The sequence below is a fragment of the Pollicipes pollicipes genome, unplaced genomic scaffold (genome assembly GCF_011947565.3).
Source record: "Pollicipes pollicipes isolate AB1234 unplaced genomic scaffold, Ppol_2.1 Scaffold_7262;HRSCAF=8765_pilon_pilon_pilon, whole genome shotgun sequence".
NCBI lineage: Eukaryota > Metazoa > Arthropoda > Thecostraca > Pollicipedomorpha > Pollicipedidae > Pollicipes > Pollicipes pollicipes.
Genome location: NW_023597055.1, coordinates 8,915,856 through 8,929,787, shown reverse-complemented (window position 1 = coordinate 8,929,787; position 13,932 = coordinate 8,915,856). Strand labels below are relative to the sequence as shown.

The 13,932-nt window shown below is 53.0% G+C and overlaps 1 protein-coding gene across 1 annotated transcript in view; it reads left to right on the top strand.

The window, feature by feature from the left end:
* The window catches only part of LOC119113387 (uncharacterized), a 23,673-nt gene extending 9,923 nt beyond the window's left edge, over positions 1-13,750 (top strand). Inside the window, exons 6-10 of the mRNA XM_037237708.1 lie at positions 456-539; positions 10,631-10,760; positions 11,413-11,555; positions 13,310-13,383; positions 13,651-13,750. Of these exons, the coding sequence (XP_037093603.1) occupies positions 456-539; positions 10,631-10,760; positions 11,413-11,555; positions 13,310-13,383; positions 13,651-13,750 (531 nt within the window). The remainder of the gene's footprint in view (positions 1-455; positions 540-10,630; positions 10,761-11,412; positions 11,556-13,309; positions 13,384-13,650) is intronic.
* Positions 13,751-13,932: the final 182 nt, after the last annotated feature.

Genomic DNA, 13,932 nt, shown 5'->3' with positions numbered 1-13,932 from the left:
AGATGCTATCTCCCCTGAGATACTATCTTGAGCTGAAATACTATCTCGAGCTGAGATGCTATCTCGAGCTTACATTACCAAGTCTAGCTGCGGGTTTTCTCGGGCTCTGGCTGAGCTATATGGCAGCGCAGCACGCATATCTGTCATTTCCGGCTCACAACGAGCGGATCGGCGCCATATGGGCGCTGAGCCGGACTTGTGAGTCGTGGAACCGAGCCGACTTAGACTCGGACCTGTGACGTGACTCCAGTGGATTCGGGGCTCAGACTGAGATTCAAGACAACAGGACTCGGACTCGGACGTGGACTCTCGAGCTCAGACCCACGTCTGCTCCGCGCTCGTTTGTTTTGCGTGCGTGCGCTAGCGCTGACCCGGAACCGCAGGGTCTGTCGCACGCTCGTCTGCTTCGTGGTCAGCAGACTGGTGCTGGACTCAGCTCTCCGTGGCCTTTACAGGCGCTGCCGGAGAAGATATCCACTGACGAGCAGCGGGAGCTGCTGGAGCTGCTGCTCAAAACCCACGAGCTGGAAATAGAGAACGTAAGTAGCCGTGGATCAGCCCAGCTCTGGTGACATTACTTCACAATGTGCAGTAACGCCACCGGATGTGAAGTAAAGCCACGAGCTGGAAATAGAGAACGTGAGTAGCTGTGGATCAGCCCAGCTCCGGTGGCATTACCATCAGTGTGAAGTGACGCCACCGGATGTGAAGTAAAGCCACGAGCTGGAAATAGAGAACGTGAGTAGCTGTGAATCAGCCCAGCTCCGGTGACATGACCTATCAGTGTGAAGTGACGCCACCGGATGTGAAGTGAAGCCACGAGCTGGAAATAGAGAACGTGAGTAGCTGTGGATCAGCCCAGCTCCGGTGGCATTACCTATCAGTGTGAAGTAACGCCACCGGATGTGAAGTGATGCCACGATTTGGAAATAGCGAATGCGGGTGGCACTGAACCGGCCCAGCTTCGGTGTCGCCACTTTACAGGTCTGGTCTGGTGGTCTTTACAGGTCACAGGTCTGGTCTGGTGGTCTTTACAGGTCACAGGTCTGGCGACTGAGACTGTGAGTCGCAGAGGGCCAAAATATGCCCACACTTGACACAACCGAAATAGAACAGTTACAGGTTAGGGTGCAAATGGCAAATTATTACTCGGAACCCGGTGGCTAACGAAAGTCTAAAAGTTGAGCATCAGGATTATCAGCGTAAAATTGTCGCGGGATACTCCAAACCTTTTCATGGGATGGATTTGCGGGCACCACCGTCCAAGCTTATTATTGCCTGTTGCGTGAGCCCTAACCCCGCCAATTGATCGTCAAGGCGAAGCCTTAACGTGCCACAATGCTCGGCATGGTCCGACCTGCCCTCTGACACCACATGACCTTAGCTGCGGATGGCCGCTGGCCATGTTGGTCAGAGGCAAACAGTTTGCTTGTTTGCTCACCGGCAATGTTTTGGCTCGTCCAATGCAACACGAAACTAATTAAACAAAGAAAAACTGAAAATTGCTCCCAGAGCGACGGCGTGCCCAACTGTTTGAGCGGTTGTCATGGAACTTGGCGCAACTGGGCTGGCGCGTGGCGTACCGCTATATGCCACACATTATGAATAATATACGGTGCACGGTCGTGTGTACTTACACCTTGCAATCTGTGAGTGTAACAGTGCTGTGACCGCGCAGCACAGTTCAAAGCCACCGGGTAGGTAACAATGGCGCAATGGCAAGGCAGCAACTGGTACCAGGCAGAGGTCCTGTTGACTTGACACGGTCAGGATCTTACTGCGGTCTAAGCCCAATTTTATAGGATTAGAATTATATGAAGACCACTAAACACCATTCACACCCTGCGGACTTGCCGCAAAATCCGCTGCAGATGTTGTAGTCAGCTGTTCACGCTGGAGGTACCCCTTCTAGCTCTTCTTACCCGCGCTTTGGCGGACCTGCGGACTCAACTTCGGCACCTCTGGTCCACAACAGCGATTGCAGAACTTGCAAGCGGATTCCGCGGCCCGTTCGCATGGTGTAAACAGGCCTTGACTCACCATCCGCGCCAATCTTTTGGTGGCAGGTCTAAAAATAAAAACACTGCAGCTGCGCCTTGCGGGATCCGACTGGTGGATGCGCTGTGCTGGCTTTTATTGTGCACACGCCTCAGTGAAAACAAGGAGCCGCTTGCGTGAAACAATGCAGCAAACGTCCCCGCTGCTAAACTAAGCGGCAACGGCGGCCCGGTAAGTGAATCGGTAACAGTATTTTGACCTGTGTGTCATAGTACATTTTCATCGGCGTCCGTCGACGTGACTGATTCAGCGAATACATCCGACGCTAGTGTCCTGCATCCCACGCATACGCTGCGGCGGGCTGTGAACTGGCCAACAATGCCCGACACGTGCGAGTTTTCACGAAGCGCCTTCGCCGTAGCCGACGCTGGCGCGAAGTCATGTCAAGTCATGGCATAACACCCATAACTAAAAACCGGTGTTGGTCCGGGAGCTGCCGTGCTGTCCCTGACAACGTTCCAAGCTTTGAAAGTCAGCGTCTGTCATGCTTGCAGTGTTTCTGCGACGGTCGTTTCGACAGGCTGGCTCCCTCCCATGCAGTGCAGTCGGCAGCAACGTGCAGGAGGTCCTGCGGCTCCATTGATCGAGCGTGCAGCATTTTGCAGCAACCCAATCTCTGTCATTTTGCTAATGCTACTCGAGCGATGAATCATGCAAAGAATAAAGGCCACGAGTTCTGACTTTCTGGCTTCGTACAATAATTTTTATGTGATTTGCGAAGACCATCCTGAAAACTTTTGAAAATACTCAAGCTTAGTATTGTTAAACATTTTCTAAATTGTAGTATTCTATGATTTAACTGCAATCATTTATTTACACGAACAGCGTACCATTAACAATTTACAACGCATGTCATTCTCGCATAACTCGACGTATATTAGCCAAGGAGGCATTTTTGCCCCTGTTAGTGAGCATTGGCCTTTACCGTGCACTCCTTCTTAAACTACGTCTTGAAACAAGGAAGGTATTGTGCTGGCCAGACAAGTAAGTTGCATGCCATTATTTTCACTTGTCTTCGTTGTAAAATGTTTTCAAGGTACGAAAAATTGTGAAGTAACAAAGTACATTGCAGCCTAGTTAAGTCGCGTGTGGATAAAGGGGCTCTTGAAGTTTATTAATAACACGTTTTCGCTTGAAAGTACTTGAGCTCGTGCATGTGGGGAGCATGTCAACAGCTTTGGCGTATGAGCCTGTCAGAAAATGATGGAGTCAGGTTTGGCAGGATGCAGTTCTCCCTCCAGTATACACAACGTCACCCATGGACCAAGAAAACATACCGTGAGGAGAAAACATACCGTGTGGAGAAAACCTACCGTGAGGAGAAAACACCGTGAATAGAAAACATACCGTGAGGAGAAAACATACCGTGTGAAGAACGCATACTGTGATGAGAAAGCATACCGTGTCAAGAAAGCATACCGTGAGGAGAAAGCATACCGTGAGGAGAAAACATGCCGTGTGGAAAAACATACCGTGTGGAGAAAGCATACCGTGTGGAGAAAACATACTGTGTGGAGAAAGCACACCGTGTGGAGAAAATACCGTGAGGAGAAAACATACCGTGAGGAGAAAACACACCGTGTGGAGAAAACATACCGTGAGGAGAAAACATACCGTGAGGAGGAAGCATACCGTGAGGAGAAAGCATACCGTGAGGAGAAAACACACCGTGAGGAGAAAGCATACCGTGAGGAGAAAGCATACCGCGAGGAGAAAACACCGTGTGGAGAAAACATACCGTGTGGAGAAAGCATATCGTGTGGAGAAAGCATACCGTGAGGAGAAAGCATACCGTGTGGAGAAAACATGCCATGTGACGGCCATTTGCTCATGGCTATAATTGGCATGCGGCGTTAAATGGCCGTTATCTGTGTAAGTAGATTAACACCACTTAACTTCAAGCACGAGGAGTCCTGTGGTCATGAACACCAGGCTTTCGATCAGCTCCTTAAGGGCACGACCTCCGTACTGATGGTCTCACCCGTGTCATGTTAGTGGTGTCCACATGTGGAAGGGGTCATCGATCCACTCCTCATTTCCACATGACATGAGCCATCAGTCCGTTGATGGTCGCTGCGGTGGGCACGGATGATCAACTGAGGAACTTTGCCCTCAGAAAAAGGTCCGGAAGCACTGTTTTCAGCATTGCAACGGAATAACAGTTCAGTTCTCGTATCAACAGGACATGGGCTTTCAGAGCAGCTGTTGCATCCACAGAGTCACGGATAACTAGTCCAGTGGTCACGTCCTTAAGGAGCAGGTCAAACCGGTCACAAGGATGTAGGAGCTTTCCCCAAAATTGGGTGGGCCAAGCCCCTTTTCAGGTCAATAATTTCCACACGGCGCATGGAGTCGCCTTTAAATTCCCACGAAAGGAAGTGAAACGCGGCCCCTGTACCCTGCTTTCCCGCTAGTCAGCGTTTCTCTGGAAAGAAAAGTACTTTATGAAAACATAATTCCTGCTCTTTGAAGGGCACTATTGGCCTTGTTTTTGGTAATCTTAGGTCCTCAAATTCTGCTCCAGACATCGAAAGTGATAAAATACGCTCGTCATTCACGGCGAAGTGGAGGTCATGGCAGTCGACCTACAGCGCCACGCAAATACTGCAGAGAATGATTACTTTCAATCAAATGCGTTAACGCAAGCCTATGATTACAGATCCCAAGCCTTTTAGCGGCCAATAATACTACACGTATATTGGGATAGGGGGAGATTCCGTGAGCTACGACAAACTATAATTCGGAAGCCTACTCACTGCATTCCATTGCGGCGTTTTCGCCTATTTCCGGCGTCACCGCCACGGCCCGGTGGTGACGAATCGTACGCGCCCCCCCCCCCCCTCCACCTTCCCCTCCCCGTCAGCTGAACACGCACCTTTGCAGAACTCCTGGCGGGGGAGGGAGCCGCGGTATCTGGCCACGTCACGTTTGCAGGCTGCAATAATAGCTCATTCGCCGCCGCCACCGCCGGATCGATCAGCCCCAACCACGGCCGCTGTCTCGGCCTCCTTGAAACACTGACCAGCGGGGCGATGGTCACTGCGCACGGGCCGCGGCCGGCGAGCCGCGCCAGATTGTCCGTCATCACGCTCGTCGACTGTGGCAACGCTTGGGACTCCGACCCCGAACAGTCGGCTTCTCAAGGTCGAGTCATGGTGCGCTGCTAAAGGTCGAGTCATGGTGCGCTGCTAAAGGTCGAGGCATGGTGCGCTGCTAAAGGTCGAGGCATGGTGCGCTGTAAAGGTCGAGGCATGGTGCGCTGCTAAAGGTCGAGGCATGGTGCGCTGCTAAAGGTCGAGGCATGGTGCGCTGCTAAAGGTCGAGGCATGGTGCGCTGCTAAAGGTCGAGGCATGGTGCGCTGCTAAAGGTCGAGGCATGGTGCGCTGCTAAAGGTCGAGGCATGGTGCGCTGCTAAAGGTCGAGGCATGGTGCGCTGCTAAAGGTCGAGGCATGGTGCGCTGCTAAAGGTCGAGGCATGGTGCGCTGCTAGCCGTGATTTGCACGCACAGTTGACAGCTTCAGGCTGCTTTTTCGTGTTGGACGGGTGCACACACAGTTCTTTAGAGCGCTGTTGCATGCTTTAGTTTTTACGTCACTACCGATCACGACGCTGAATGTTTCCGTACGGAACAGGGGCCCAGAACCTGGACGGGTGCACACACAGTTCTTTAGAGCGCTGTTGCATGTTTTAGTTTTTACGTCACTACCGATCACGACTCTGAATGTTTCCGTACGGAACAGGGGCCCAGAATCTGTAGGGGCTGCCACAAAGCTGTTATGCATTACACATGTACTGCTATTGTTGTCTGAGGAGAGCCAGGCCGCCTAGGATATTCAGCCCCGGCGCCAGCAGCCGCGCATCACGTTGCACCAGCGGCCATGCACCATGCACAATCACGAATTTTCCCACAGCCTGGCGAATAATACCGCGGTCACAGCACTCGAGGTCGCACGCTTTATACCTGCCATGCACTGCACAGGTCACGGAATAAATGTCAATGGAATCGTCGCGAGGGTTTACGAATGGTAATGACCTCAGTCATTCCAGTCTGCGTCAAGTGAATGGGCTAATGGTGTCACCAGCCGGTAATGGCTCAGCGACCTGAACTGACAGCAGGTAATGGCTCAGCGACCTTAACTGACCAGCAGGTAATGGCTCAGCGACCTGAACTGACCAGCGTTTGTGCTGCTGCTAACTGGATCTCGACGGCTGGCGCGGTACAAAAAAAGATCAACAGATTCTTCATCATTTTAGGAGGGTTCTCAAGTCGTTTATTCGGTCGCAAGAGAGATATTTCCCCGTAGTATCGAAATCAGAATTCGTGCTTGATTTAGCCTCATGCGTCAAAACCTCACCAATCTGCGTATCACACAAGTATTCCAGCCTGCTGACTAAATTAAACCCCGCCTTTTGATAACACAGTAATCAGGCAATCCATGAGCTATTCTCGTTATTCAGCGTCATGTCACAGCCGACAGCGTTAAGTTTTCCCCTAAATTGGGGCGAGGGAGGCCGATGAGGTAATGGTACAGTCTGCGGCCACTCGAGGCCAAGAACGCCGTCACTTAAGTGACTCTGTCTGCTACACATAGATGAGTGGTAATGCTGTGAGGGGCTCAGCTTCGGACTCGGCGCCGTCGCCGCGTACCAAACACAAATCGGCGTTTGAACGTCTGTTCAATGTGGCGCTCTTGGCAGGAATCGAACTCACGAGGCATGCCCACTGAACACACGCTGCAGGTATACGCGAAAAACCTCAACGCGAGACATGGCCGGTGTGCTGATGAACGCCACACGAACTTTAGGGATCACTCAAGGATTCCATGCATTAAACACAGAACCATTGAAGGGTTTATTTTTGCGCTGGCACCAACACCCACCCACGTCGATTATCAAGCGTGAAAAAAATAGTTCATTCTGATGCACATCGCTGGACGCCCTATGCGATTCGGTGTTTCGCATTTCGCTTCTGCTTTGCTTGTCCCTAGCCTCCACTTATCCGAAGCGCCAGCGCCAGCGGCAGCCGCGTATAGGACCATCCCAGGGGCTGTAAAAGACCGGGACCTCGCACACTGTCGGCATGATCAATGAAATTGTGACCTTTCAGGCTTGCACGGCTAGCGCCGCGATGCTATGTCCCCACAGCATGACGGGCAGTCGGGGCACTAGGCTCCCAATGGCAGACAAGCAGTGCTCTAGTTATACATTGAGGGGCGTCCATGTGTTCGCACCGACGGAGGGCAGGGTCCTAGGTCAGCGCAGTCCGACAGTCCGGACTGAAGGTCCACACCGACGGGCAGTCAGAGCCCAGGTCCAGAAAGATGGACAGTGTGCTCTATCGGTCTGCACTGACGGACTGCCAGAGCTCTAGGTTCACAACGGCGGGAAGCCAGAGTTCCAGGTCCTCTTTGACGGGCAGTCAGCGCTCTTGGTCCACACTGACGGGCACTCGGAGCTCTTGGTCCACACTGACGGGCACTCAGAACTCTTGGTCCACACTGACGGGCACTCAGAACTTTAGGTCCATACTGACGGACAGTCAGAGCCCTAAACCCACAATGACCGGCAGTCAGAGCTTTAGGTCCATGCTGGCGGACACTCAGAGCTCTAGGTCCACACTGGCTGGCAGTCAGAGCTTTAGGTCCATACTGACGGACACTCAGAGCTCTAGGTCCACACTAACGGGAACTCAGAGCTCTCGATGCACACTGACGGAGTCAGGGCCTTGGGTCCTCAACGATGAACTGTCGAAGAGCTACCAGCTCCCTGCCAGCCAGCGTCGCCTCGCCGCTGTGAAATGAGCATCGCTGCGGTCAAAGGCCTGAAGAGTGGAGGCCTACCGACAGAGACGTCCAAATGTACGTTCCTCAGTGACCTGAGGTCGTAGAGTCGGTCAGATTTTCGACGATCAGGCAAGCCATCCTTCACAAGCCCATGTGAGCTGGGTAAGCTTGTTTCGAGTTGGATGCTTGCGCTGCGGGACGTCTAGTTACCTGCGGTCGCCACGCGCCGGGCGCCAGTCAGGTACTTTTCCACGGAACCACTGAACCGACCACTGGATGGCGCCAAACGGCGTGACGTCACAAGTTCGCTTGTCGACACCACGCTGTGTGTCGCAGCTAGTGGCGTACCTGAGGCAGAGGGGGTCGGGGGGGAGGAGGATTTGGAGGCCATACCCCTGGAGGCATGGAGAGCCTCGTGGCTGAAGGTTCTGCCGTTTTTTGGCTGAGTGGCATCCCGTGGGGCTCCTAAAATAAACAACATCCCGGCGCCAAGGCCGGGACAACACCCCGAGGCCTGAAAACATCATCCCGACCGGAAGAGCTTCCAAGTAAAAAAACGCGGTCATCCATGGACGAAGACGAGCCTCCTGGCTGGAAGGACCGCCTACGATCTGGTTTGGTCCTTTTTGAGCGAAATCTTGGCTGCGCCACTGATTAGACGGGATAGCGTGGTCCGGGGCAGTGTCATTGGTTCTCAAGCCGACGATGGGCGATAAACGCAGCCGGACAGGCGAGCTAATGCTACTTTTAGACAGTTTTAAGTTAACGATTTAATCAAAACCCTTTTGATTGGATGAATTTCTGGGACCCATGCCGACCTTCAGCAGTCTTTGAGCGTGAGTCCTATTTTCACGATCCGATCGTGAAATTCCAGGTCAACGGCAGAACTTTGTGGCGAATGCTTACCGTGCCGCGATGCTTGGCACGGCCCATCCTGCCCTGTGACGTCACCTGAACCTTAGCGCGGCTGCTGCCCCTGGCTGCAGACCATCCTGCCAGGAGCAAATAGCGAGTGCCTGGAGCGATTCGAACCCGCGCTGTCATAGCTGGGTCTGTCAGAAGCCGAGCGCTCTGACCAACTGAGGTATCGGACGCAGTTGTAAGGAGGAGCGCTACTGGTGAGCAGGCAGACGCCCGACGCTGTGCAATGGCTGGGCATGTGGGCTGGTGTCAGAGGTGTGGTCTCGCGAGAACAGTTGGGGGCTCTGCCCGAGATTGAGTTGATTGTGGTATCCACAGATGCTGATGCCGCCCCGGATTTGAGGCATTCTGTGTCGCGTCCCGAGCAAATTTAAAGGTCGGCTATAAGTCACATGCTTCCATTTGTACTTGGCAACTTAAGTATCATGCAGGATAAGATGGGTAGTTAGCAATTGGAAAGTGAGCTTTGCATGTTAAATTTGCATTTCTTTTGATTGTATTTACTGTTTGCGGTGCTCACAATTTCGCATGGGCGTGCTTTCTTAACGGAGGAGGACCTGTCGTGCGAGAGTCCTCCTACAAGTCTGGGATGCTCCCCTGTGAGTTTGGGAGATACAAGGCACAGGTTGAGGGTCTCGAGCTTCCCCATTCCCAACTCAATACGATGATATATTCATTGATGGCGTGGCGTTGGGTTTCATCGGTCACATTGACCTCGTCTTGGCTGTGTGGCTGCGATTACGTGCAGCCAAGGTGTATTTACGACACTATTCCAGAAATGCTTGTTTCAGGATGTTCCTGAAAAATTTATCGCATGTCCATTGATCTGGCACAAACGCGTGCATTTCTACGCTCGAAGATTTCAACAAATCACCTAAACGCTTCGGAAACGTGCCTGAGCCAGTTAGATTTACCAGTTGATTATTTGGAAAGATCAGTCACTCCTGGTTTGCCTGAAGAGGCTCACATGTACATACATTCATTACACGTCAGTTGGTTCGGCCTCCAATACACCGCGTGCGGTGTACTTTAGCAAAAACAACAGATAGCCGGTCACGCGAGATCACGTGACAGCAATGTTCTTCGTGACGACATAAAACTGGCGGGCGCTCGCCTGACGCCGCATTGAACGAATGACCATCGGTTTCCATGGCCATCGGTGAATAACAGAGTGTCTGTGCACCAGGAAGGCAACATTCATAGCACGGTATCTTCACGCTGTGCCTGGTGTGCTGCTTTGGTTGGGTATGCAGGGACTTTGGTGGCGAAAAGACACGTTGGCCGGTAGTACGCGTGTCGGCATCCGCAACTTATGCCGGTGACAACCAAAGCCAAGCATAATATATATATATATATATATATATATATATATATATATATATATATATATATATATATATACATATACCTACATATGTATATAGACTCTGCTACAGGTGCTGCAGGTGTATATACGCATACATATTTATATACATACGCTAATTCTGGTGCGAGGCCAGTAGTGCGCTTTAGGAAGTAGCACATCTCTGGTGTCCCGTACTAGGATCAGTTACCGTCGCCGGCGTCAGATGATAACGTCGGGCCGTCTCTGGTTTTAGGAGGAATGTCTGGAGACCTTCACCGCATCGCAACGGGCACGACAAAAACATTTTAAAAATTCAGTCGTCTCTAGAGTCGAATAACGGAGTTTGAGTGAACAATTATTTCCATTTCTTATACAGTTTAATTTTCCTGACACCATTATTGCGATATATTACATTACGCACGCTTTTTTGATGTTTGATTAACGCCGGTGTTCCTTCTAAAATCAGCGCCTGCGTCGCCATCGCCTCCGCTGTGGTCTCAAGGCGTCATATTCTGCCGCAGATGGAAATCCGCAGCAATCAGCTGATCAAGGACCACGAGCTGCGGCGGCGGGACCTCATGATCCTGCGCTACGACCGACAGAGGGCGCTGTGTGACGAGATCATCAGCCGACAGCGGGACTTCATACAAGGTCAGCAAAGGTCAAACTTGTGTTACCAGAGCCAACAACGCGACTTCATTTAAAGTCAGCAAAGGTCAAACTTGTGATGCCAGACCATTATCCAGCAGCGGGACTTCATGCAAGGTCAGCGAACGCCAACCATGTGTCACGAGCATTGTCCGACGTCGGGACTTCATTCAAGGTCAGCGAAGGTCAAACCATTGTGACCAGATCATTGAGCAACAGAAGGACTTCATGAAAAGTCAACGAGGGTGAAACGTTTATTCCCAGAGCGTTAGCCAACAGCAATGCTTCGTGCAAGGTCAGTTAAGGTCAAACAGAACTGACGGGGTCATCTGCCGACAGCAGGGCTTGATGCAATCTCAATAGCAACAGCAGCTGCGTGCGACCAGCGGAGGCCGAGCAGACGACAATTATCTTATAGACAAGACAATAGTATTAGCCTTATTCCTGGGAAAAACCAGGAGAATAGAGATATAGTTGGGCTGATATTTTGGCAACATGCCGTTCTCGAAACAATAGCAGAAGTGATAATTATCAATTATCACAAATTATTAGTTAGATACACAGATAGACAATTATCTTGTAGTGGTAACCGGCTGCATGCAGACACAGGACAATATGATCCATTATTGGATGATGCTCTCTCCTATGCCGCCAGATATTGAGTCGGGCCGGAGCCCGAATGGCGGCGACATGCCTCCGGAGCTGCAGAAGATGTACTCGCTCTACCAGCAGGAGCTGCAGGGACCCAGCGCGCAGAGGGATCAGCGCTTTCTCAACGGACTGAACGAGGTCATGCGGGTAGGTCGCCAGCGGTCACTCAGAGAGGTCACGGGGTCGCCTTGGGTCATCAGAACGAGCCCCGGCGCTGTGGTGGTTGGTTGTCCGGGTTGTGCCGGAGCGAGTGACAGTCGCCGCCGGACTGAGAGATACCCTCGCTGGTGCTCGACCCCCACTCACCTGACGCGAGTAGCGCCTGATGACTCACCCTCCACGCCTGATGACTCATCTCTCCACGCCTGATGACTCATCTATCAACGCCTGATGACTCATCTCTCCACGCCTGATGACTTACCTATCCACACCTGATGACTCACTTGTCCACGCCTGATGACTCGTCTCTCCACGCGTGATGACTCACTCCTTCCTGCCAGCACACCTTTACCACGAGCGGCCGTGTCATGCACCTGCATGACACGATAAGGATCCACCAGCACGATGTTACACCCCACGTTTAGCAAACGGGCAAAGTTGCCAGGAAGTGTGAGTACTCGGGTACGCTGTGAGTACTCGGGTACGGGGATGCGGTACGGGCAGCCTCAGTGCACTGGTTATGCGTAGCGAGGCGTCGAACCACATCGCCGAAGTTACGGACAATTGTGTGAGTAACTTTGGAAGAAAAGGCATGAATCACACGGGTGTGCTCTTCAGAAGTAGCATGATGCTCGTAGGTCCATCAGGGATGAGGTCGTAAGGGCAGGCCTCCAAAGAAACGAGCTGATACACGCAGCGTCTCTAGCAGTATGCATGACTTTGCCCGATGAGTGGAAGCGTTTTGGTAGGTGTTCATGCAGGGTCGAGGCCTCCCGTGTGAATTCTTGGTATTGAAGTTCCATGATGCAGATATAATGCGAAGCAGTGGTCCGGAGCAGAGCTTATGTGTGAATAAGTGTAATAAGCTGAGTAAATAAATGAACGTGAAACTGAACGTAAAGAGATGTGTTGCCAACATTGTGATTTAGAAACACCAGAGAGGAAAACTGTCCAAGATGTAGACATTTGACAATCCCTTTTCCACGGATGTGACTCGGCATCGTAACGCATGGGTACCAGTGCTTGACCTATGACGTGTTCACGCTGCTTATCAGCCTTGTGCCTGGACGCCTATTCGTCTGTCTGTCTGTGTATGTAACTCGGCGTTGTATATTTGCTGCGCTCTGCGACTGCGATGACCGCCTCCGGGCGCCCCTGACACGGCTGTCGTCTCCGTGCGTCCCTGACACGGCTGTCGCCTCCGGGCGCCCCTGACACGGCTGTCGCCTCCGGGCGCCCCTGACACGGCTGTCGCCTCCGGACGCTCCTGACACGGCTGTCGCCTCCGGGCGTCCCTGACACGGCTGTCGCCTCCAGGCGCCCCTGACACGGCTGTCGCCTTTGGGTTTTCCTGATACGGCTGTGGTGACCGCCTCCGGATGCCCCTGACACGGCTGTGGTGACCGCCATCGGATGCCCCTGACACAGCTGTCGCCTCCGGGCGTCCCTGACACGGCTGCGGTGACCGCCTCCGGATGCCCCCGACACGGCTGTGATGACCGCCTCCGGGCGTCCCTGACACGGCTGCGGTGACCTCCTCCGGGTGCCCCTGACACGGCTGTGATGACCGCCTCCGGGTGCCCCTGACACGGCTGTGATGACCGCCTCCGGATGCCCCTGACACAGCTGCGGTGACCGCCGCCTCCGGGCGCCCCTGACACGGCTGTCGCCTTTGGGTGTTCCTAATACGGCTGTGGTGACCGCCTCCGGACGTCCCTCACACGGCTGCCGCCTGCCCGCAGTCGCCATCCACGCTCTCCATGATGAGCAGCGTCAACCAGGACGGCGGGCGTCTGCCGCCGATCGGCACCGACCGGTCAGTGACGTCACTGGGAACCGCGCGTCGCGTCGCTGCCGCTCCGTGCCGTTTTAGGCGTTGGCTTGTGTGTGCTCCGGTGGGAATTGACAGCGCTAGGGTTCGATGAAATGACGTATGTGGTGGCCTGCCGACTGCATCATATCTACTCTGCATGCTGTCCGGATGGCAGGCCCCTATCTAGGTGACATCGATACCTGACAAGCGTCACACGACACATAACGATGGTACTTGATGCGCAGTGACAACAGCGTGCGCCGTCCTCAGGGACGAGAAGCTGTTCCAGCACCTGGGGCGAAGGAGCAGCGTGGACTTTGACAACAAGCGGCCGCAGACGCCGCTAAGCCTGCGCAGTCCGAACAGGTGAGCGTCGTCATGCAGATGAGTGCAGTCTTGTGTCGCAAAGGCCGCTCTTACGACAGCACCTGCGGGAATCTTACAACGCGCTCGGCCTTAGGCGGACTGTTTCGCGAAGTTTGTTGCGAAGATGTAGGACCGCTTACACGTAGGTGGTTAAGTAGAATGCGTTGTTGCATTTTGCGTGCTCGA